General features: G+C 39.5%; 1 protein-coding gene across 7 annotated transcripts in view; it reads right to left on the bottom strand.

The window, feature by feature from the left end:
* The window catches only part of AKAP6 (A-kinase anchoring protein 6), a 458,830-nt gene that overhangs the window by 4,125 nt on the left and 428,542 nt on the right, over nt 1–26,163 (bottom strand). For all 7 annotated transcript variants that reach the window (XM_070504219.1, XM_014857147.3, XM_070504220.1 and 4 more), the window contains one exon: nt 4,202–7,620. In XM_070504219.1, the coding sequence (XP_070360320.1) occupies nt 4,243–7,620 (3,378 nt within the window). In that variant the 3' untranslated portion in view covers nt 4,202–4,242. The remainder of the gene's footprint in view (nt 1–4,201; nt 7,621–26,163) is intronic.

Below are 26,163 nucleotides of genomic sequence, written 5' to 3'. Positions count from 1 at the left end.
TGGGTTTAAACTAAGTTCTGAAGTCTGATATCAGGTCGTTTTAATTGTCCTTCTAGAAGTAAATATTCTCATTCTCTCTCTGTCTTGCCTTGTCTTTCTCTATAATCTTGCAACTTGTTTAAGAGCCAGAAAAACTTTAGCAAATGTGGTTTGGCTGAAGCTACAGGAAGTTGGGGAGGGAAGGCAAGTTATCGAGAACAGGAGGAGACAGACAGGAACAGATGGGATGAAATTTGGTACAGTAAAATAAGGCAGAAACTCAAGAAAGAGCATGGTGCATTGTTCAAATGCTGAGGACATGACTCATTTGAAATCTGGCCACTGAGCAGGGAATCCTTAGGTGAGGCAAATCTGGTCTTACTAAATGCTGGCATTTAAATTCTCTCTGCAAAATCAATTCTTTCAACTTGGCCCACTTGGAAAGGGGCAGGCAAAACTGGCTGAGGCACAGATCGGGGGCGTGTGTGTGTGTTTGTGTGTGTGTGTGTATGCCTGCACGCGCGTGCGTATGTGTCTTGGGTGATGCCCAGGAAAATCTTCACTGTTTAGCATGGCAGGGCTAGTTATTCAGAAGTGCTGGATAATTAAAATATACTTCACATCCGCCAGAACTTTATTAAAGTGATTTTAAAGGTAAATTTGGTAAGATTATACCTGTATTGTTTAGTGAAAAGTTAATACGCTATCACCAAGGGTAGTTTCTTCAATTCGCTTGGCCAGCTTTGGGTCAAATGAAACACTTAGTGTCAATCCACTTGACAGAATAAGAATTTGTGTTGTGTACATGAGAAATGTTTGCTCATACAGCTTTCTCAGTTTGTAAAAACTGAGCAGCAGCAATTTTTACTGTATATGTGCATACTTGCACATGCATAAATACAAGTAATTGCCTAAAATCTAAATTCTGTGGGCTGCCAACTACCGCATTTGTACACCAATATGGTAGGAAAGGCAACAGAGGTAAAAAGTTCTAAAGGAAATACATAAAATGCCCCCTCCCCCCACCCCAGAAAATACACAGTTGAACAAAAACAAAATTGAAAACCACAGCAAAACAAAAGGAAAAGCAAAGTATGCACTGCCTGCATGTGATGAGTTAAATTTTTGTACCACAGGATTTATCCAGCCTGAAGTTTAGGGTTAAATCATTCACCAAAGATCAGAGGCTTATGATGAGGATTATGAAGAAATAACTGTCAGAATACAGCAAAAAGATTAGTGCAAAGTACATCTCTTAGGCAGGTCCTAGGAGGCACTCCAGACATACATTATGTGCTTCCTCCAAATTAGGCAGAAATATCTGGATCTATCCAGTTACCTTTCCTTTGATGTGATTTGCTATAACTGACCTCTCTATTTTTGTAGAAACATGACATATAAATGGAAATAGTGAAAAGCACAGCAGTGTGCCTGGAAATCGGTGCAAACGCATACTGTGTCAGGTCATGTTAAAACTTCTCAAACAGTTTCAGCGGGTTTTTAATTAGAACACAGTAAAGGAAAACATTTTCAAAAGTTTTTGGACAAAATTTTTTGTTACTGTTGTGGGCTGTATCTGCTATTCTAAATTATATCTATTCTAGATGACATCATAATAATTTCATCTGAGAACTTATTTCTGGAAAAAAAATAATAGACCCCAGCGAACTGAATTTGATGAATTTTATTATCCTGGTAAAAAGGGCACCCCAACTGATGGTTTTCAAATGGGTTACAAAAGTAGAGATGTTTCGTTTGCTCTTTTGAGTCTTGTAAGAAGATCAATGACAACAATTAAGTTTTTATAGACATGAAAGCTCATATTTAACAAATAATTTTACTATTTGTTCTGGACACTTAATACTGAAAGCATGTCAATGTCTCGAGACTAAATAACCTGTCCTGGGTGGTAGTATTTTAACAATATGTAAATATTAGTACCCAGGTACCCAATGCTAATGACTAGTGAAAAATTTAGGCACCCAGATGTTTTGTCTATATGATACTGAAAAAACCGAATAGGACGAGTAGATATGGCTATTTAAATGGCCCTAGGCTGATAACAAGTCACTTGGGGGCGATGTGAGTTCTGCAGAAGTAAAAATTTAGTTGCTTCGGCCATTGCCTGAGTTAGGGCCAAGCACTGCATTGCAGGGGCTCAACAAAATATTGCTGAGTGGCAGGAGGGCTGGCTGATAGTTTTACACCATCCCTGCCTGTAAAATGTGAGGGTTACACAGATCCACCAGCACATGCACTTCCCGCAGTCTAAAGATGGGGCTGCTGATCATTTACATTTCATTTCAATTCTATATCTAGATAAGGAGAGAAGAAATTCCCAGAGTATCGAAAAGCGAGGATTCATCCCAGAGGCCTCACCAGCGCCAGAGCTTCTCGAGCTCTGTATCTCAGCAGGACTGGTGACTTGAGGGTCACAGTCACATGATGTCATGCTCAGAGTGGTGTTGCTTTCAAGCCTTTATCCCCTTTCAGAAAACAAAAATCAGCCAGGCTCTATCAGCCCTTCTGCGGAGGTTGGCAGAGGCAGCAGCACAATTGGTCCTAATAGAACTTGTTTTGAAGCAGCTTATGCAATTGCAGTTACTCTCCGCTAACGGTCAGTTTCACTGCATACTGATGGAGAATATGATTATAGGGTGGACACGTTTCACAGAAAATACATTTCTCTCTCTCCTACTTTGTTCTCACTTGCAGCCAATTGTAAATGGGGTCTGAAACATAGAAAATTAGTCAAGCTATATTAGTAAGTAGGATGCCTTTCTTCCATTTTGCATACTGAGTTTATTTTTAGGGTATATATATGGTATAGATTCCCCCCCTCACTCCCCATTTCTAGCAGCTCTACACAGAATCACACATTTTAATGAGCTTAGGGCACAGGTGTTGCGGGAAAAAAAAATAATGATGTTTGCCATTCATCTTTCAAATTAAATAATGTGTTTTTAAATAGTAACTTTTTTCATAATACATTATGGGAACAACATTTATCTGTCACATTTTAAAAGATGTATTTGTAATAAATGTAAATTACTTTTAGAAAATCAGTAATTAGGCTCATCAAAAAATAAACAATCTGCCACAAAAAAGATAATCTTTAGCATAGTTAAGTATAATAACTGTTATTTGAATAAGTTAACAAATTAGGGTAGATTGCTTCTGTAATTCATTTCCTATAGCACGAGTTTAGGTTACAGCATTAAGCTTCTGGAGTGGGGGCTGGAGATGGCGTTCAGCACCTATTACTTTGGTGAAATACAACTCTTACATTCAAAAGCTCAAATTTTCTTCTTTAAACTTGATTGAGAAAGTATATTCATCACTGGGGCTTAGAAATAGGAAATAACAGAATTTTTGTGTCACTTCTAGAGCTATATCATCATCTCAGAATTATCAATCAATAGCTGTCTTATTAAATACGAAGAGTGGGATGACTTTCTTAAAAAATTTGATGGAAATCAGCCTGTCACCTTCAGGCAAAATTCAAAAATTCTGTTTTTATCAAAACACCATTAACTTGTCATGTATTCTCTCTGCATTTGCTTTCTGGGCCTGTTCTCAGTCTGTGTGTGGATAAATAAGAGCCTCTCCTTTAACATCAACTTTCCCCTCCTGTTTGAATCCTCAGAGTGGGCCGTGATTAGGAGCTGTGACAGCACAGCCTTCCGCTGGGGAAGCAAATGTGATGATAGTTACATTAGACAGAAGCATAAAGGAAGGCCCAGATCGGGAGAGGCAGGCTTTAACCTAATCACCGTTCATCTCCAGGCACTGAAGGGAGCGGGCAGCGCCGTGTGCAGGAAACTGCAGAGGGGCGTGTGGTCCTCTGGCAGGCCTTTTGATCAGAGGACATAAGTGCAATTTGGAGAACCTTTTTTCCTCCCTCAGTGGAAGAATCTGAGGCCCTAAATTATCCGGCTACTTGCTCAAATTTGTATTCTTCTTGCTAGAATGACATCATAAAGATAATATCACCAAAAATGTCAATTGTGACTGTTTTTTCCTGCTTTGGCTTCACAATTCACTTGCATTGTTGGGAGACTTTTTTCCACCTAAATGTCTTATTCAGATAAATATTGGCCATGACCAGTTATCCTGACTAGTCTTTTCTCCTATTATGGCTTTGTTGACTCAGCTCATATTTTAGGTATGTATATATTAAATGTATACATTAAAATATATTAAACCCAAGGACTGTACGTACCTTTCAATGAGATGATTTTCATGCTTGCGGAGGGCTACATTCTACCTATGCATATTTTTATGTCGTTCTTCATGAAGGTTCAGAAGATTTTCTTCACAGGTTAAAGTTTTGGGGTTGGGAGGCAACTCATCCTTGTCTTTTGGCTGCTCTGCCTTCGAGGAGAGTCCTGGAACTCTAGATGGGGCTGAAGCAGCTCTGTGTTCTTCTGGCATTCCAGACTCACCTCGGTTTTCTGAACTCTCCTTTTCACTGCCCAGCCTTGAAGGAGTAGTTAACTCTGAGCTTTCTCCACAGACATTGGAAGCTTGGGGTAAACCATCCACTTCCTTTCCACTGTCAGACCCCTTCTCAGGGGGAGGATGTGAAAGAGCCACTGAGTCTGCATCATGAGCTGAGAGAGACATATCACTGAAATGAGAAGAGCCCGCTGCTGGTAGCGGCATTGCAGCTTTGCCAGGAACTGCAGGTTCATTGGGAGGAACGCTGGAGAAACAGGGCTCGTCTCCATCAGGGTCATCCTCAACACAGGCCTCAAAGAAGCATTCAATATCTTCTTTGTCTTCTAAGCCAGAGTCGGTAACGTCCAGTGGCAATGGAGTGCTGCTCTTCTCCTCTACGTAATTGGTGACCTCCCCACAATCACTGTCATGAGATGAGAGAGAGAGGTAGGAATAAAAGTCCCCTTTTCTCAGCTGGATGGGCCGGTGAGAATGTTCCAACACCTTCTCCTTGATTTGAGTTAATGAAGTAGGAGCAGTCGCCTCATTTTCAGGTTGAGATTTACTTTTTAGGGCTGTTGAGGCCATGTCAATGATTTCCTTAACAAAGTCGTGTACTGAACAATCTTCGGCATCTTTTTGATGGAAAACATCTGGCTCACAGTCGCAACAGGAAATGTTGTCGCTGAGAGAAGCATTTTCCTCTGTTTCGTTTTGTTCAAGTGCTAGGCAGCATCCAGCAGATTTTCCAGCCATCCTTGGTGCATCATTTGATGAAGATTTCAGTACATCAGAGTCCTGTCTATTGATAATTCTGGTTTCTGAAGGCAGTTCTGGCCAACACTTCTCGGTGGGAGTAGAAGCAGCACTTTGATTTTCTAAATGGTGGTGGTCTTGACAATTCTTTGGAAGATGTCTAACAGTCTGGGGAACAGATTCCTTTCCAGCAATGTGGGAATCATCTGAGCTATCCATAAATGCTTTACACTGACAATGCTCACTCTCTGAAATCTTTTTCCCAGTTGAACCAAGATTTTCTGATTCTGTTGAAATTCCATTCAGTTTGTCCTTCTGCCTTTCTGGAGTACTTTCTACATTGCCATTTTCCATGTCAGCCACATATGGATCTTTATTAACTTTGAAAATATTTTTCTTATTTTCACCCTTTGTCCCTAACTCACGGGTATGGGATAGATTCTTACCATTTCCGTTATTTTCAGAGAGATGTTTTATGGAGCCATTTAGGAGGGCCTCAATGTTCAGGGTATCGGAGGAATTGGTCATCTCACTACTACTCACATCCTTACAGCCCTTTATTTCATCACTGAGATTACACCTTCTCTTATCTCTTGTCAAGGAATATTTTGGTCTAATCCAGGTCTGCAGTTCATTCTTTATATAGTCCAGCCCTGACATCAAGTTGCATTCTTCGTAAATTTCATCGTCTGTTGCAATGCTGGAGTCATCATCCTCATCTTTGATGCACAGCTCTTCTTCTGTCAAGGTGAGGGTAGAGCTGGAGAGGAGGTCACTGTCATCTTCATCATCAGTGCAAGCAGAGGTGCAAGAGACATTAACGATCATGCTAACATTGACATCACTTTCATCAGCCACTGAACGAGTCAGGCGCTTCCTGAATGATGCATTCGATTCCGGGATCTTGTTTTTGTGTAACACAATATCCTCTGAGCAAAGAGAGAGCTCATCACTGCTGCTAAGTTCTGTAAGAGATGCTGGCGAGTCTTCATTGATAGAAGATGCTATGTCCAATGACAGCTGGCCAGTAAAAGACATCTTTTGGGAAGTGCTTTGGAGAGTGATATCGGAAACACTTCGCTTTATCTTTTGCTCTGAGGGGCTCTGGATGTTCTCTAAACGATTCAGAAGATCTAATGTCCTTTTACTCAGTTCACCGACTGAGCCACTGCTCACACTTATGTCCCCAGAGCTGTGACAGCTAAAAAGATCTTCATTGCTTTTATAGGATGTCAACCAACTTTCTAAAGAAGTGCTTCGCTGGAGGCTGTCACTGCCATTTTTAAAGATGCCCAATCCAAATAAATCACCCCCTGGAGAAAGGGACTCCACAGACGAACTGTGAGATAAAAGGGAGAGCCGTTTGGCATTCTGCATGCCAGGGAGTGTCTTCTCTACATCGCCACTTTTATATGAACTGCGATCCATTTCATGGGAGGCACTTCCCAAAATCCTTTCATGGGGAGGTGCATCTGGTTGTAACTCTGTAGCCTGATGTTTAGATTTGCAGGATTTTTTATCAAAATAAAAACCATGAAGCAGGGGATCCTGTACATGTGATTTTTCACTTTGTGACTGTTTCATTATCATTGGTAATTTGAGTTTTGAGCCTTGAAGGTATGAGTAATCATAAAATGTAAACACATCATGTTTTCCTTGTAATTCTTCTCCTAAACAATCAGGGGTATGTTTGGTAACACTGTTTAAATCTCCACCTTTTCCATTTACACAACCCACTGGTGAAATGGATGACTGAGAGCTATTTGGAAGTTTATTGCATTCCTCCTCATCTTTAAATTTTTGCCTTAACACATTAACTGCATCTTCCATTTGTGGGTCCAGATGTTCAGTTTCAGGGTTACTTGGGGACCCATCCACCACATTGAGCAAGCACATTTCAGAGTTGGTAGTGGTTTCAGTGTCTCCTTCGCTGACAATTCCACTCTCACTTCCTGAATTCTGGCTCATGTCTCCTCCATGGCATGGGCAGGGCTTCACCAAATTGGAACCCCCCAGAAGATCTGGCAAAGATTTGGTAGATGAAAATGAAGAGTCTTTACTGAGACTCTTAGTTAAAACACTAGGCTGTGTCACGCTGGTGAACTTTGGACTGGTCTTCAGGAATGGCATGTGGTTATCCTCATAGAGTTCGACATTGTGGAGGCTATACACTTGGTAAATGTGCGGACTGGAGGGGGCTGTAATACTTGAGGCATACTGAGAGCCCCCATGGTCACCTGACTCTTCTTCATAACCAGGCTCCCCACTACCTGTCTTTTCAAGCCTTAAGGAAGGCATGACAGGTTGGGGTTCTTGATCAAGGTCATTTGATTCCTCATTCAAACTAATTAACTTGTTACTTATGTCAGTTTCATCCCATTCCAGGGCATCCTCACTCATCCCATTTAGGTCCATCAAGCCAGGATCAATCACATTCAAAGTCTCCTGTGTAGGAGAATGAAAAAAGAAGAATTAGGGAACACAAGCATGAAAATTTTATCCATTCAAATTTCTTGGAGGAGTCAGGAATGAAATTTGCCCCAAGCATGGATTTGAAAGATGGCATAATTATCAGCTCTATTCCTCTCTGGAATAACATCCAAAATTATTGAAATAGGCTTTTCTATCAATATTAATTCATCACTGAAGGCAACAACATAGATTAAAATGTAAGATTATTGCAGTCAAATTGTAATTTGTGGAATTAACCATATCCTACTGATTCTTCTACATTTTTAACCTCGGATTGGGTGAAGATAAAACTGTCAGGTAAATGAAGGTAAAAGAGTACAGACTAGAACAGCTCGTAAGGTACATTCCCTCTGATTCTGTTTTAGTTCTGGAGCCCATAGTGGAATGCTATCTGCGACCACATATGTGGAAGGCCCGCTTGCCTCTATTCCTGGGTTGTCCACTTGAAGCACCGTTTGCCTGGGGAAATAGAACAGAGCCATGGCGACCTGTAGAGCCATTCAAGGTCCAGAGGCTCTCACTTGTCTATCCTTTCCTCTGTCTTCCCTGTCAGGGCTCTGCCTTTTCAGAATTTGGCCCTGCTCCCCATCAGACCCAAGGTGAGCAACACTTGACTGGTTTCCTCGCCTCCGTCTTCCTGGACCCTGAATCTCAGCACCCAGTGCTCAAGGGCAGCCCCTTAATCATAGTTCTCTCAGGCCCTCTCTTCCTCAGTCTCTTTCTATGACAGAGATTCCACTTTGATCCTTGTTAACTTGTCTCACTATTGTCGGCCCTGCCCCTATTTCTTATAGGCACCCCCTCCAGCCCCCTTCAGCCTTACAATAACAACTAGCTGAAGACTCTCCTGACTCCTGGTTCTCTTCCGCTGCTCTCTGCCTGCACCTTTGGGACCCTTGATCCTTCCTTGGACTTCCCAGTGTTAGCCCTCTCTAGGTGGAGCTTGACACATTCTGTGACAGAGTTGCTGAATGGGCTCCTGGACTCTGTCCAGATTCCTTCACCATCCTCACTTGCTGTTCGGCTGTCCGGATTCATGCAGGAGCCAAGAGAGGTGATATAGGTACTGCAGGCCCTGAGTGGCTCACCTGCAGACAAAATGCAAACAGAACTTTGCAGTTCAGCTTATGCTTATGCAGGGTAGCCTGGCCGATGAGCATTGCTCTCAAACTCTGCATAGTGTTGAAATGCTGACTTTGCTGCTTACCAGCTGCGTGGCCTTCAGCAAGTTGCTTAACCTTTCTAAGCACCAGTCTCCTCTCTTGTTAAAGGGGGCTGGTACTATCTATCTTTTCAGATAATTCTGAGCACTAAATGAGCTAATGCTTGTGAAGGGCTGAGGAGGCAGTCAGTATGAGGTAGCTATAATTCTTAATGTGTGTAGAATTGCTCTAGAGTGGCCTCAAGTCAATTCATGAAGGGTTCTCCCTGCCTACCTCATTCCCTCCTTCTCAACATTCCTTTCAATGTGCTCTTAAAACCATAAGGCAGTCATGACACGGTAGGGAGAGAGAGGTGGCACACAGTGTAACAGGTCAGCGTATTCGCATTACCATTCAGAATTATTTTAACAGTCTGGCTGAAAATCAGGCCATGATGCTTTTATTCCTCAGTACTGGGAAAAAGGCTTTACCAGCAGCACATTAGCAGAACTTTCCTGAGTAGCCCTCAATCCTTCCTGAAACTAATAGTTCAAGGATGCCACACAAACATATTAAGTATAAAATACCCATTAGCACTTTATTATACTGGATATGTAAGGGATTATCTGTATGGCCTACTTAAGTTTAAAAGAGTCCAGTTACAAAGTAAACATTAATTAAGGGATATTTTTAAATTTTCTAACAGAAATCTTTCCTGCTGCCAATGCCACACAGTTAATCTAGTGTACCAGCAGTCACTGCACTCGCTTAGGTATGGAGTACATTCACTGTGATGAATTTTTATGAGAATTTCTGTTTATTCTTTGCTTGCTGATAAAGGAAGTACTAATGGCCAGTTACTATGGCTAATGAATGTTAAAACCTTTAGCTGTAGGAACAATCAATCAGTCTAATCAAATAGTATATTAATTTCAAATACTATCTTGGCTGACACTGTACTCTGAGAGTGCTAATAAATAATTGAACTAGTCTTTCAAAGGAGCTCTCTTTGTAACTCTCTGGTTGACTTTAACATTTAGCAGCACAGATTCTCCCTGAGAGTCCCACCCCTGGGGGCTGACACTAGGCACAGGAATTGTGCCGTCTGGATGTGTGCTGGGAGCTTAGCCCAAGTGACACCTGTAAATGGGACTCATCTTCCATGATGCAGTCATTTTCTGACCAAATGCTGCCTTTACGCTTTACAAACGCAGGCCTGAAAAAGAATAAAACTTACAGCAGCACCTAAAAGAACAAATCTCTGCTCAATAAAGTAGTTGGAGTGGAAAATTTCCGTAGGAAAAGACTAAACCTTTGGATGTGATATTGTCTTTTTCCCATCTTAATTCTCTCCTCCTAGAAATTTCTTAAATTTATTGCAATTTTGGAAAGATTTTTGTACATCCACTCTAGGGAATATCTGACAAGATCCATTAGAAAATCACTCACATTAGACTTTAAATTTTACATATTAAAGACGGTCTACTCACTCTGCCCTCATTCACTTCCTTCTGTTGTGGATTAAATTCTGTCAATATTTTCAATAAAATCTCCATTTCCTCAAGATTTAACCTCAAACATAATACTTACCCTGGGGGCAAGAAAGGGGGAAAGTTTCCAAGAGGAAGGACATTAGAATATTTATATAACTAAAAAGTTGTCTTTGCAAAAAAAGATGTGTGCAGAGGGATGTAACTGGCGGGAAAATTATTTAGTCTAATGCTCTTTTTGATGATAGCCCAACATAGCCAATAAGGCTCAAGATAATTAAGCATTTTTGCATATTGTTTTTTTTGGAAAAGTGGTCTTTTTTAAAAAAGGCACAAATGTTCCTGTCTTTGATAAAATGACAAATCAAAAATGGATTTAGACAAAATCTAAGAATATCTGACTGAAACCAAAAGGATAATGAGTAGTGCATGAAGTTCCAGTAGACGGTCTGCAATTCCAGTGATAATCCTAAATTAAATTAATTTCTACAAGGGTCTTTCCTTCATAACTTTGCTTCATTGGTACAGAATTTTGGCCTAAACCAATGGCTCTGTATAAATAATTATACATACACATGCACATATCTTTACAGATCTGCTCAAGAAACAAGTGGAATTAATTGGTGCTAATTTATTTTTATTTTTGGAAGCAGGTTATTTATATTAGCACAATATATACAGAGAAAGTAATTAAAAGTGGCTGAAGAAATGATGATGATGATGATGATGATCAAAGAACCAAGATTCCAACTGCAGCAAGTAATACATATTTAAATTTTAACTTCCTTCTGTACTTGCATGGCGTTAATTGAGTTAGGTCTCCCAAAATTGCATTTCTGGGATTTTCTTAAAATTTTAGGTTAAATGGTGGGTTTTTTTTAAGAGACGAAAAACATTATCAGCTAAAGAACAGAGATGAAGGAGCCTGACATTCTATAAAACAACAACCCAACAGAGATCTGATATGGTTACCTCTGGGTTCCTTTAATTTCCTTTAAAAAGTTTTATCTTTTGAAAAAGTAAAGAATATCAAAAAGACCAGAGTGAACTGAATGTTCTAGTCAAACCTCTGGTGCCCAGAATGGGCAAAACCATCACGAGGTCTTGCAATTTGTGTTTCCTCTGTTCATTCTAGATCAGGAGTTTATTGAGCAATCCCACCTGCAAAGGCCCAGGAGAGGGGAGACATCTGTAGAAAAAGTAGAATACAACAAAAACATACAAAGAAACAAAAATGACAAAAACATAAACAGCATGACTGTAATTGAACAAAGATACGCATATTTACCCTAGGGCAAAAACCAGACCTCATGAAAGTTTGAGGGCAGTGATGGACAGGAGACAGAAAATAATATACAGATGTGGGAGGGGGGGATCAATTTAAACTAGGGGGATTATTCGAACCGTCATATATGCTCACTCCATTTTTTTTGATAGCACCGCCATCCAGTTCTAACACCAAAGTGTCTGAGCATTAGATAGATGCATAATTATCTTCCTAAATTAGACTTAGGTAGAAATTTTTTAAAAACAAAAACGACATCAACAACCATAACAAACAGCTAGTCCTCAGAAAATGAAAAGACAGCTTTTCTGAGAACTCAGAGTCTGTAGCACTCTGCCTCTTGCTGGGAAGAGAATAGATTCAGAGTTAGCAAGGAAAAATATTGATGAAAAAAGATACAGGAAAACAAGCAAAAAGGTTTACTGTTTATCAACCATTTCGGGATTTGGGGCAGAAACTCAAACAGATCTGGGTTTGAATCCTGGATCCCCTGTCTCACACGTTAGCCTTGTGGTCCTGGACCAGTTACTTAACATCTCTATGCCTTAGTTCCAGCACTTGCATATTCAAGATAATCACAGCACATGGTGTGCACCTTAGAGGTTGCTGGGAGCTTTAAGTGAGAAAATGTATGTAAAGTCCTATGAGGAGGGCCTGACACACAGCAGGGGAACAACGACTGGCAGCTATCAGCATATATTCCCTGTGCTGAAGTGAGAGGAGGACAGGACGGCTGGGCATTAAATAACTAGAACAGTGTTGGCATTAAGACTGGTGATTGGTGCCTAATCTCTTTAGAACAACTACATGCATGGAATGCAATGATATAAACATCCGTTCAGCCCCTTACTTGCTCCCATTGCACTGTAAATAGGATACAGGTTGTCTTCACATGTCCTGATTGGGCTTATCCCTCAGGAATAACCAGGTGAGAAAAAGACACCTGCCCAGCCCTCAGCAAGGCCCACAGCTCAAGGACTTTCTATTTCCTGAAAATAATCTTTTTAAAAAATGCAGATCCATTGTCTGTGAAATTCTATCACAACTGACGCATTAGAGCAATCAAATCCAGCTCACTATCTATCAGATTGACAATAAGGTTAAAGTAACTTGTCTCAGCTCAGAAAACGCTTTGAAAGTCTATCTCACACTAATGATCAAAAACTGTTCCAGTGAATGCTCTTTTTCAATAACAACACTGATCAGAGACTCAAAACAGACAGGTAAAACCCAGTCATCTCGGAAATCTCACTAAAATGAGGACCGACATGGACATATTTCCTAGTCTTGACTATGCAGATATTTCTGAAATAGTTGAAAATGAAAAATTCACTAGATGTTGTTTTGAAGTAAGTTTTGTAATAGCAAAAACTGCCTCAGTTCTCAATAGGAACCAGGGATAAAAGAGAGTTCAATATTGGGAATCAGGGGTTGTCCTCCCAGCTGTAAACTCCATGAGGGCAGGGGCTCTGTCTGGCCTGTCTCCACTACAGCCCCAGAACCTGAAATAGTGCTTGGCAGACAGTAGGCTCTTAAAAAACATTTACTGGGTGAACGGAAGGAGGAAAGACTTGTCTTGGGCTCATGAACTGTCAAAGGGATTGGAGACAGGTCCTGAAGCTAAACCCTGCCATGGTCAAACCCCCTGGAGAATTTCTGACTTTCTAGCTGGTGTTACCTCTCAGTTATAAAACTTAGTAGCCTCAAAAACATTACGCTCAATGAAAGAAGCCAGACACAAAAAGCCATATATCGTATGGTTTCCATTTATACGAAATATCCAAACTAGGTAAATTCATATAGTTGGAATGAAAATTGGTGGTCGTCAGGGGCTTGGGGGTGAGAGGGAGGAATGGGGAGCAATTGCTTAATGGGTGTGAGGTTCCCTTTTGGAGTGATAAAAATGTTTTGGAACTAGATAGAGGTGATGGTTGCATAACACTGTGAAGGTACTAAATGCCACTGAATTGCTCACTTTAAAATGATAAATGTTATGTTATGTTAATTTCACCTCAATTTGAAAAAAAAACCAAGCTAATAGGAGTCCTCAGTCCTGTTGAGTTTCAGAGCCTGTGACACCAGCAAACACAACAGGACTTTATCACTCTATTGAGGACCTTGCTTATAAAAATACTACAACAGATAATATTTTTAAATTCATTTATATCACTGTGCATATATTACCAATAAATTTTTATTACAGGCTTCTTTGTTTGGTCTGCACGAATGCTCATCATTCCCAGAAATGCTGAAGAAGGGAACATCCTGTGTGTAGCACTTCTCTCAGTTCAACCTCACTCATTTTGATGCACAGTCTCTTTTGAGGAGAGAGGAGTGTAACTAACAGAGCCCTTATTTGCTGAACCTTCTGGCAGGATAACCAGTGACCTGACAGCCCACTCCAACGGAATCTCCTTTGGCCTTATTTTACTTGATTCCTCTATAGCATTTAACTGCATTTTTCTTGAAATTGTGTCCTCCTTCAATTACCTTGATGCTAAGCCTCCTCATAAAATTCCCTTCAGCTAACTGTTAAATGGACAGTATGTCCCATAATTCTGTCTTGTCTCTTCTCACCCCACAGACTCCCATGCCATGGATTTAGCCACATGAGGCTTGATTGTCTATTATTTTGAAGGTTACATAGGCTATATTGAGGAGAAAAGAATTCAGAGAAAGTGTCGGGGGAGGGGGACAATGCAAGGAGAGGGAATAGTGAGAAGCAAAGGCAGATGGGATAGAACCTTGTGGCTCCCTTCAAAAGAGGGATGAGCAACCAGCAATGGAAACAAAGAAAACAAAGGAAACACGGCAGGAAAACCCAAGTAGGACTGGTATCATATTCTAGGAGCTGAGAGAAGGAAACTTTTAAAGTAGTGGGTGACTAAGAGTGCTACAGGAGCAGAGAAGATAAGAAGAATGGGAGGTGAGGGAAAGCCACTGAATTAGAGAGAAAGTCATTTGTAACCTTTGAGAAGGCAGATCATGGAGGCTGGTGGTAAGGAACCAAGCACAGGATGAAATTGAGAGCAGCCTGAAGGAATCCAGGTTCTACAGTGAAATTGCTGCTGAAATTGGGAGCCTGGTCCTACCAGGTGCTGTTCACCATCGTTCTGGTCCTCTAGCCCCAGTCTTAGAAGGAGAACAGAAGGAAAGAAACCATGGAGGCCACAGATGTATAGTAAACTCTTCAATTATTCTAACACCTCTTCCCCCTACTCCAGAGACAGTAGCCTATCCTGACTCTGAATCCATTTAAAACCAAAAAAAGTCCTATTTAATATTTTTAAATTTGATTTTGTGTGTGAAAAGTAGGTTGCTGAGAACTTTAAGGTTCTATAAACAGGGTGACTGTGAGGCTGTAGGAAGGAATCCATGGAAGAAAGAAGGACACACAAAATACAAGCACTTTGTTCTTCCCTTTCCGTAACTTCAGTTTCACTGGAGGGTCTGTCCCCCAGGAGTGCTATTTTGATTAAAGAGGCAACATGGTTGCACCCATAAATTAAAGAATTTTAGATATTGTTATAATTTCTAAATAACTCTTATGTGTAGTAACCTCAGTGTTGGTAGCATTAAAGCTAGGTGGCAACAGATGAACGCCTTGCATCAAGCTATGTTTTTCTTAAGTTAATTATTGTATAAATTATTATTTGTATTTGTTAAGTATCTACTGTGGGAAAAAGTTACTTTCCCAACCAAATATGAATGTTTTACCAGAAGTAACTAGAAAAACAATCTAGAGATCTGGTGTCAAGATGGCAGTGTAGGCACACTCTGAACTCACCTCCTCCCATGGATACAACAAACTTACAACTAGTCTTGGAACAATTACCTCAGAAGGAGAACTGAAAACTGGATAAAAAGAACCCCTACAAAAAGAGACAGCACTGACTGAGGTGGAAAAAGGCAGAAATTCCTTTCTGGAGAGGAAAAAGCCACCTTCTAGCCATGACACTTCATGCCCAGCTGGGAGCAATCTTAAGGTACGAAGCCTTTCCTGGAGGAGTAGGGGATCTGAGAGGGAGAGCTTTACCACAATAAGCAGATTTTGGACTCAGCACAACTGAGACAAGTGTCATAATGTCTGGCTTTGCTGGCTATTAATAACAAAGGGGAATACCCCCAGAAAAGCTACTGGACATAAGGGGAAAAAAGCCTACCCTTAAAGGGCCCTCATATAAATCCACCAATTTTGGAAAGCAAATTAAAATCACCAGAAAGAAAGGTACACAGTCCTTTGGTGAAAAGTGATTCACTTGATAGGTTCTGGGTGCATCTAGTGAGAGGGGAGACCTCCCCAGGCTGGGACCACCTCCCTAAGGACTGACACATGGGTGGCAGCCATTGTTGTGACCTAGTACAGGCATACCAACACAGACGCTGGCAGACACCACTGGAGTTCTTCCCTTGGCCTGTTAGCACAGGGTTCTGTCCCACCCACTAGAGCAACGATTTAATCCAGCTCAGCCAGGGGCCCACCCTACTGGCCCACCCAACAGCAAGCCCTCAGGCAACTTGTGGGCCTGCATAGGTGGGATGTGTGGGACCTCTGCAGCAGGATGAGTGGGTCTGCCTCTGCTGGTCAGAGGGGTGCGAGGGGTGGGCCTGCATTGCAGAGTGTGTGGGGCCTCTGCAGCAGGGCAAGTGGGTCTGCTTCAGTGGGTCAGGACTGTGTTGATGGGGGGTGTGGGCCTGTGGGAAGTGGGGCTTGTCACCTGCAGAAGACTTGCGCTTCTCAAAGAGTCACAGAGGGGATTAGCCCCATCTTTGAAAACCTGAAATAACTGGGTGCTCCCATTCCTGGGGCTGGCTGCACCCAGCTGGACTCCTGAAAGAGCTGACAACAGCCTGGCAGGCAAGAGGCCTACAACAATTGTCAGCCTCTGAGCCTAGCAACCAGTCACACTGAGGGCTTACTCATTTAACAGAAAAACTGCAACAGGAATGTGCTATTAGACCTGGCAGCAAACTGTGCCGGGGGTCCCAAAACTGAATAAAGTGACTAAAGGGTCCACAGCAACCACAAGCAGCTGAGCATTACAATCAGCTGGGAGGGGGACAGCCTAACCTCCCCAGGCACCTGCAGCAACAGCAACCCTGCTACAACAGAAGGACACATGTAGCCCACACAGGGGACACTCCTAGAACATTTGGAACTGGTGATGAGAAGGAAGCACACTGCTAGGCCTCATCAGGCATATTTTGCATAAGGTCACCTCTCCAAGATCAGGAGACATAACTGATCTACCTAGTACATAGATTTAAGCACAGAGAAAGAGAGAAAAATGCATGTTCCAAATAAGGGAACAAGACAAATCTTCAGAAAAAGAACTAAATGAAGCAGAGATAAACAATCTACGTGACAAAGAGTAAAAACTAATAGTCATAAGTACGTGACGTAGGGAGAAGAATGGATGAATTCAGTGAGAACTTCAACAAAGAATTGGAAAATATAAGAAAGAACCAATTATAAATGAAGATTACAATAATGGAAATGAAAAATTCACTAGAGGGACTCAATAGCAGAGTAGATGATACAGAAGAACAGATCAGTGAGCTGTACAAAATACTAGAGGAAATCACCCAAGCTGTACAGATAAAAGAAAAAAGAATGAAAAAGAACAAGGACTGGGCCAGCCCAGTGGCATAGTGTTTAAGTTGACACACTCCAATTCAGTGGCCTAGGGTTCACTGGTTTGGTTCCCGGGCATGGACCTACACATTACTCATCAAGCCATGCTGTGGCAGCATCCCACAAACAAAATAGAGGAAGACTGGCACAGACGTTAGTTCAGCAACAATCTTCCTCAAGCAAAAAGAGGAAGATTGGCAACGAATGTTAGCTCAGGGTCAGTCTTCCTCACAATAATAATAATAATAATAAAATAACAAGAACAATCTAAGGGACCTCTGGGACAACATCAAGCATGCTAATATCTGTCTTATAGATGACAAAGAAGGAGAAGAGAGAGACAAAGGAGCAAATAGATCCTATTTGAAGAAATAATAGCTGAAAACTTTCCTAACCTAAGGAAGGAAACAGACATTCATGCACAGGAAGCAGAGAAAGCACCAAACAAGATATAGCCAAAGAGGCCCACAGCAAGACATACTATAATTAAAATGTCAAGAATTAAAGAAAAAGAGAGAATCCTAAAAGATGCAAGATAAAGGCAACAATTTATATACAAAGGAAACCCCATAAGGCTATCAGCTGACTTCTCAGCAGAAACCTTACAGGCTAGAAGGGAGCAGCACAATATATTTAAAGAGCTGAAAGGAAAAAACCTACAGCCAAGAATACTCTACCTGGCAAGGTTATCATTCAGAATGGAAGGAGTGATAAAGAGTTCTCCAGACAAGCAAAAACTAAAGGAGTTTATCACCAAGAAACAAGCCTTAAAAGAAATGCTAGGGATTTAATTACGTGGAAAAGAGAAGACTACAATAGGAATAAGAAAATGATTTTTTAAAAAAACCCACAATAAAATCACTAATAAAGGCAACTATCCAGTAAGGTAGCAGATAAACCAGCTATAAAGATAATATAAAGGTCAAAAGACAAAAGTACTAAAATAATCTATTTCCATGATAAGAGGGCCACAGATACACATGCACAAAAAAGAGGTTAGATATGATTTCAAAAACATAAAATATGAGAGGAGGGAAGTAAAAGAGTAGAGCTTTTAGCAAGAGGTCAAACTTAAGAGACCATCAACTTAATATAGATTGCTATATATGTACATTATTATACATGAGCTTCATGGTAATCACCATCCAGAAACCTATAATAAAAAGACAAAAAATTAAGAGAAAGGAACCCAAACATAGTACAAAAGAAGGCCATTAAATCACAAGGAAAGACAGCAAGAGAAGAAGAAAGGAACAGAGAAGAACTAATAAAACACCCAGAAAAAAAGTAACAAAATGGCAATAAGTACATTGGTATCAATAGCTACTTTAAATGTCAATGGACTAAATGATCCATAGGGTGGCTGAATGGATAAAAAAAATAGTCCCATATATATGCTGCATACAAGAGACACACTTCAGACCTAAAGATACTCACAAACTGAAAGTAAAGAAATGGAAAAATATACTCCTTGGAAATGGCAATGAAGAGAAAGCTGGAGTAGCAATACTTATAACAGATGAAATATACTTTAAAAGAAAAACTGCAACAAGAGACAAAGAAGGGCACTACATAATGATAAAGGGAACAATCCAACAAGAAGATATAACACTTGTAAATATCTATGCACCCAACATAGGAGCACCTAAATATATAAAGCAAATAACAGACATAAAAGGAGAAATAGATAGCAACACAATAATAGCAGGGGACTTTAACATTCACTTACACCAATGGATCGAGCATCCGAACAGAAGATCAATAAGGAAACATTGGCCTTAAATGACACATTAGACCAGATAGACTTAGTAGATCTATACAGAACAGTCTATCCAAAAACCACAAAATACACATTTTTTTCAAATGTACATGGTACATTTTCCCCGATAGATCACATATTAGGCCACAAAACAAGTCTCAATAAATTTAAGAAGATCGAAATAATATCAAGCATCTTTCCTGACAACAATGGTATGAAACTAGAAAGCAACTACAGAAAGAAAATTGAAAAAGCCACAAATATGTGGAGATTAAACAAAATGTTACTGAACAATGACTGGATGAATGAAGAAAGCAAAAGAGAAATAAAAAAATACCTAGAGGCAAATAAAAATGAAAATATGACATGCCAAAATTTATGGGATACAGCAAAAGCAATTCTAAGAGGGAAGTTTACAGCAATACAGAGCTACCTCAACAAACAAGAAAAATCTCAAATAAACAATCTAACAGTGCACTTAGAGGAACTGGAAAAAGAACAAGGCCCCAAATTAGTAGAAGGAAGGAAATAATAAAAATCAGAGCAGAAATAAATGAAATAGAGACTGAAAACCAGAAGAAAAAAAAAATCAATGAAACTAAGAGCTGGTACTTTGAAAAGATAAAACAAAATTGACAAACCTTTAGCTAGACTCACCAAGAAAAAAAGAGAGAAGGCTCAAATAAATAAAATCAGAAATGAAAGAGGGGAAGTTACAATGAACATCTCAGAAATACAAAAGAATATAACAGAATACTATGAAAAGCTATACACCAACAAATTGGATAATCTAGAAGAAAAGGATAAATTCTTAGAATCGTACAACCTTCCAAAACTGAATCAAGAAGAAATAGAGAATTTGAATACACCAATCACCAGTAAGGAGATCAAAATAGTAATCAAAACCTCCCCCAAAATAAAAGTCCAGGACAAGATGGCTTCCCTGCTGAATTTTATCAAACATTCAAAGAAGACGTAATATCTATCCTTCTCAAACTCTTCCAAAAAATTGAAGAGCAGGGGAAGCTTCCTAACTCATTGTATGAAACCAGCGTTACTCTGACACCAAAACCAGACAAGGACAACACAAAAAAAGAAAACCACAGATCAATATCAATGATGAATATTGATAGGAAAATCCTCAACAAAATACTAGCAAATTGAATACAACAATACCTTAAAAAGATCATGTTCCATGATCAAGTGGGATTTATTCCAGGGATGCAAGGATGGTTCAACATCCACAAACCAATCAATGTTATACACCACATTAATAAAATGAAGAATAAAAATCACATGATCATCTCAATAGATGCAGAGAAAGCATTTGACAAGATACAGCATCCATTTATGATAAAAACTAAATAAAATGGGTATAAAAGGAAAGTACCTCAACATAATAAAGGCCATCTATGACAAACCCACAGCTAATATCATACTTAATAGAGAAAAACTGAAAGCTATCCCTCTAAGAACAGGAACCAAAAGGATGCCTCTTTTGCCACTGTTATTTAACATAGTATTGGAGGTCCTAGCCAGAGCAATCAGGCAAGAAAAAGAAATAAAAGAGATACAAATTGGAAAGGAAGAAGTGAAACTGTCACTATTTGCAGATGACATGATTTTATATATAGAAAACCCAAAAGAATCCACCAAAAAAACTTTTAAAAATAATAAAGAAATACAGTAAATTTTCAGGATACAAAATCAACATACAAAAATCAGTTGTATTTTTATACACTAACAACAAAGTAGCAGAAAGAGAAATTAAGAATATAATCCCATTGATAATTGCAACAAAAAAAATTAAAATGCCTAGGAATAAACTTAACCAAAGAAGTGAAAGACTTATACACTGAAAACTACAAAACATTGTTGGAAGAAACTGAAGAATACACAAAGAAATGGAAAGATATTCCATGTGTGTGGATTGGAAGAATTAACATAGTTAAAATGTCTACCCTTCCTAAAGGAATCTACAGATTCAATGCAATCCTTATCAAAGTTCCAATGACATTTTTCACAGAAATACAACAAAGAACCCTAAAATTTACAAAGGACAACAAAAGACGCTGAATAGCCAAAGGAATTCTGAGAAAAAAGAACAAAGCTGGAGGTAAAACACTCCCTGATTTCAAAATATAATACAAAGCTATAGTCATCAAAACTGCATGGTACTGGCACAAAAGCAGACACACAGATCAATGGAACAGAATCAAGAGCCCAGAAATAAACCCACACATCTATGGACAGCTAATTTCGACAAGGGAGCCAAGAACGTGCAATGGAGAGAGGAAAGTCTCTTCAATAAATGGTTTAGGGAAAACTGGACAGCCATGTGCAAAAGAATGAAAGTAGACTATTATCTTATGCCATATACAAAATTAACTCACAATGGATTGAAGACTTGAATGTAAGGCTTGAAACCATGAAACTTCTAGAAGAGAACATAGGCAGTATGCTCTTTGACCTCCTTCTTGGCAGAATATTTTCAATTACCATGTCTGACTAGGCAAAGGAAACAATAGAAAAAATAAACAAATGGGACTACACCAAACTAAAAAGCTCTGTACAGCAAAGAAAACCATCCACAAAATGAAAAGACAATCTAACAATTGAGAGAAGATATTTGCAAACCATATATCTGATAATGGGTTAATATCCAAAATATATAAAAAACTCATACATGTCAACAACAAAAGAACTAACAACCCAATTAAAAAATGGACAAAAGATCTGAACAGACATTTCTCTAAAGAAGATATACAGATGGCCAACAGGCACATGAAAGGATGTTCAACATCATTAACTATCAGGGAAATGCAAATCAAAACTACAATGAGATATCACCTCACACCCATCAGAATGGGTATAATTAACACGGTAGGAAATAACAAGTGTTGGAGAAGATGTAGAGAAAAGGGAACTCATACACTGCTGGGTGGAAATGCAAACTGGTGTAGCCACTAGGGAGAATACTATGGAGACTCCTCAAAAAATTACGAATAGAACTACCATAAGATCCAGGTGGGTATTAATTTGCAAGCTGGGTATTTATCCAAAGAACTTGAAAACACAAATGCATAAAGATACATGCACCCCTATGTTCACCGCAGCATTATTCACAATAGCCAAGACTTGGAAGCAACCTAGGTGCCCATCAAGGGATGAATGGATAAAGAAGATGTGGTATATATACACAAAGGAATACTACTCAGCCATAAAAAATGATGAAATCCAGCCATTTGTGATAACATGGATGAACCATGAGGGTATTATGCTAAGTGAAATAAGTCAGAGGGAGAAAGTCAAATACAATGTGATCTCACTCATAAAGAAAAGATAAAACAATAACAAACAAACACATAGAGACAGAGATTGGATTGGTGATTACCAGAAGGGAACTGGGGAGGGAGGAGGGCAAGAGGGATGATTATGCACATGCGTGTGGTAATGGATTGTAATTAGTCCTTGGGTGGTGATCATGGTGTAATCTACACAGAAATCAAAATATAATGATGTGCACCCTAAATTTATATAATGTTATAAACCAACATTACTGCAATAAAAAAAAAAAAGAAATCACAGGGGTTTAGAAAATACTTAAAACTGAACAACAGTGAAAACACAACACAACATAAGAAAATGTGTGGACATAGCTAAAACAGCAATAAAAGTGAAATCCATATCTTTAACTGTCCATGTTAGCACACAAGCCTATTTCTCAAAAAAAAAAAATAAATAAATAAAAGTAAAATAGTCTTGCCAGAAAAGAAAAATAATCTACCTCCACCACCAAATAAATTCTTTTACTTGATTGTTGCTTTGTACGCAAACATACTGAAATTTACTGAAATTTCTATTATACTCAGAACAGGCAATAGGAAAATTAGTTTATTTTTCTGTACTAGTCACTATTCTGTTTTCCTCAAATTTTTCCCCAGAGTTTCAAACCTAAATTTAGGATTGCTTAAAAATGACCTTAAAAAAACCCAAGAGATTTTTAAATAAAAGGAATTTCTTTATCTGACCTCTTCAGTATTAGATAGAACTGAAACAAATGAAAGGAAGTATAAAAGAAAAGTAACCTCAATAAAGTTGTAAAAACCCAACTGCAATAAAATGGTGGCATTTTCTCAGTTCTGCCACATGGTAAACCTATTTGGATGACAATGACAGACCCGCATGCCAAGTTGCATAAATAACTTTTTCCCCTAATGATAACATCTGGCCCCATTTTTTTGGCATTGTTCTAGCTGTTTGGTATTTGCCTTTTGACTGTCAGGAGTTGACATAACATTTCAGTTTTACACCTCTGGGTGTAATTTTTGCCTCACCTTTGCCTTAGCAAAAAGTACACTTGTCCCTCCTTTAGCATAATGATCTTCCATTAATAAAAACCTACAATTTTTTAAACCTACAAAGCATATTCATAGTAAAGAGGCGGTGAACAGTCCTGTAAACAAGTGAAGTTTACTAACGCATGGGCTTTCCTGTGACATAGACTTGGGTTCCCAACTTTCAGCCTAAATTTGAAGAAGATTGTGGCATGATCCTGAGGTCACCTGATGTACAAGGAGAGATTTACCAACATGCTGAGTTCTGTCCGAAAAGCCAGACAGCAGATAACAGAGTTCACCTGTGTTCAGCATCCGTGCCCTTTAAAAGTATCTGTTAGTTCAGAGAGATTGGGGTCTTTTCACTCCCAACAAGGTACACATTAAGAGCCAACGTCGTATGTTTACTGTTCTTTATTTTTCGCTCCTCTCAGATAAATAGGGTGTGGGGGTATTTTGGTTTGTTTTTAATTCTAAGGCTGTGATTACAACTCACCATTCAGAGAAAAAACTAAGAGTAAAATGTTGGTGAATTTGGATAAGCAAATTACAAAGCATCAAAAATGGTATGTATAATTTTAACCTTTTTCCCATCTTATCTATGCCAGTCAACCAAACTTGTCTTGCTTTTCTCAATTTAAAATCTAACTGGCCCAAGGTTTAGGATGATTATCAGGCAAGTCAGCTACCATTCGTTTTCTCTTTTTTTGAGGAAGATTAGCCCTGAGCTAACTACTGCCAATCCTTCTCTTTTTGCTGAGGATGCCTGACCCTGAGCTAACACCCATCTTCCTCTATATGTGGGACACCTACCACAGCATGGCTTTTTGCCAAGCAGTGCCATGTCCTCACTTGGGATCCGAACCGGCGAACCCTGCGCCGGGGAGAAGCAGAACGTGCCAACTTAACCACTGTGCCACTGGCCGGCCCTGTTTCGTTTTCTTAAGATGGCTCAACCCTTGTTTCTACATCTGATTTTATTTCATTTGATTTACATCTTTGTCTTAGTGGCCTCTTTTAAAGATACCTGTTTTTGGACTTAGGGATGACTAAAAAGTCTCAGGATTGCTGGAACACTTCCCTTGAGCTGTCACTATTCCCTCCATAAAAATGACTGGCGAGAATACAAGTGACACTTGATGCTGGAAAAGTTGCTTGAAATCTCAGGATGAATCTTCCTAGAAGGTAATAAAAGTCTTTGAGGTAAGTTTCCTAGAGATTTTATACTTCTGATTCCTAGAGTCCTTAAACATGTTAAAAATGTAGAATCCTGGGGGGTTTTCTTTTCTGAGATCTCAAGGGAAAAATACTAAGGATCCTGAGATCTGATTAGATTTAAAAACTCAATCTTGATTGGAACAGAGGCGCTGGTCCCGGGCTCTCATGAAAGAGGCTCTTGGGAGTCTTAAACATCAGGACCTCAATTCAAACTGGACCCAAATCAAAGGTTCCCAAATCAAAGAAATGTAAATTTTATTCTAGAGGAAAAATGTGAATTCATTTTGTAAATTACAAAAAGCAATATTAGAGACTTGGGATCACGTTAATCCCTTAAAATGTTTTTGCAATACCACAAATCACTACAAGCTCCAAAATCTTTAGATATGGGTCCCTGAGCTGGCAACTAAGAGAATATGCTGAGCGTATAGTCCAGGGAGGCCAGACACTGATCAGCCAGTGGCACTCATGCCCTGAGCCAGACCTGCTGCATTTACTACTCCTGGCACTTGACAATGGTCCATTTGTGACTTAGCTGCTTTGCCTGCAGTCAGCGCAGGGTATAGCACACTTTGACTGCATAAAGCTTGGCTGCTTTTCTTCCTGATAAATAGCAAGTAATCAGGGAAATATAATACCAGGCGACCTCCATCTTCTACCAAATCAACAATATTTTTCAAAGGCCTACTCTGTGCAAGACATCCTCCTGGCAAACGTCATCCCCGCTATTAGGAAGCATGAGGAACACTTGGATAAACAGAGATCCATTACGTTTATCTGCAGATAGGTTCCATACTAAGGTAACAAAAGCTGTATTTTTTTCTCCAAAATTAAAGTCCCCCCTCCCACCAAATTAATCATTTCTCTCATTATTTAGTAAAATCAGAAGAAGAGCTATGACTCCATAAACTTTAGGAACTCATTTATTGTGCTGCCTGGTCAGACCTTGGGTGTATTTACACAGTGTACCCATAAAACCCAGCTTTCGTTAGTGCTGGGGAGGAGTTGTCCCGCTCCCTTCGCTGGGGAAGGTGAAGCTGGAGAAGATAATTAACCATGAAACAATAAGGAGGCTTGCTGGGTAAGCAGTAGTGTGAAAACAGTTACTCCTCACAAAAGAGGGGAAATTAGCTTGCTGGATAAAAAAGGAAGTGTCAGATTGAAGACTGAAAGGCCTGCCAACAGAAGTAGATAGCTCTATGCATCATTAATGAAATTTTTTAACACTTAAACGCCACAGCTGTCCACATTTAAATGCATGTAAATGCCATGTGTTTCCAGAGATTAATATGCATGTTAAAATATTTCTTTCCCCCTTAAACTTGTAGATGTTGTCTCTGTCTGTTTCATTCCACCTACTTTCTTTCCAAGAATAAAAACACACCAGCTTTCTCAGCATTGTGTCTTCATTTCCAAAACCCACGTAGACCAAGCGTCCTGGAGATGGGCAGCGTGCTCATTATATTTTAACAAACACATTATTTTACATCCATAATACTGATATTTTAGTAAACAGAAAGTTTGTTTTGATTTTGCTGCTTCACAGAGTGAAGACTTATGATGTGCGTTTCCTTTCAAAACTTCCTCCTGGAGCATTAGTGCTCCCTGAAGCAGCCCCATTTTGGCAGAAATTCAGTTCTGTGCAGTGCC

This window comes from Equus asinus, chromosome 2, assembly GCF_041296235.1.
Source record: "Equus asinus isolate D_3611 breed Donkey chromosome 2, EquAss-T2T_v2, whole genome shotgun sequence".
NCBI lineage: Eukaryota > Metazoa > Chordata > Mammalia > Perissodactyla > Equidae > Equus > Equus asinus.
This window is presented reverse-complemented; position numbering and strand designations above follow the sequence as displayed.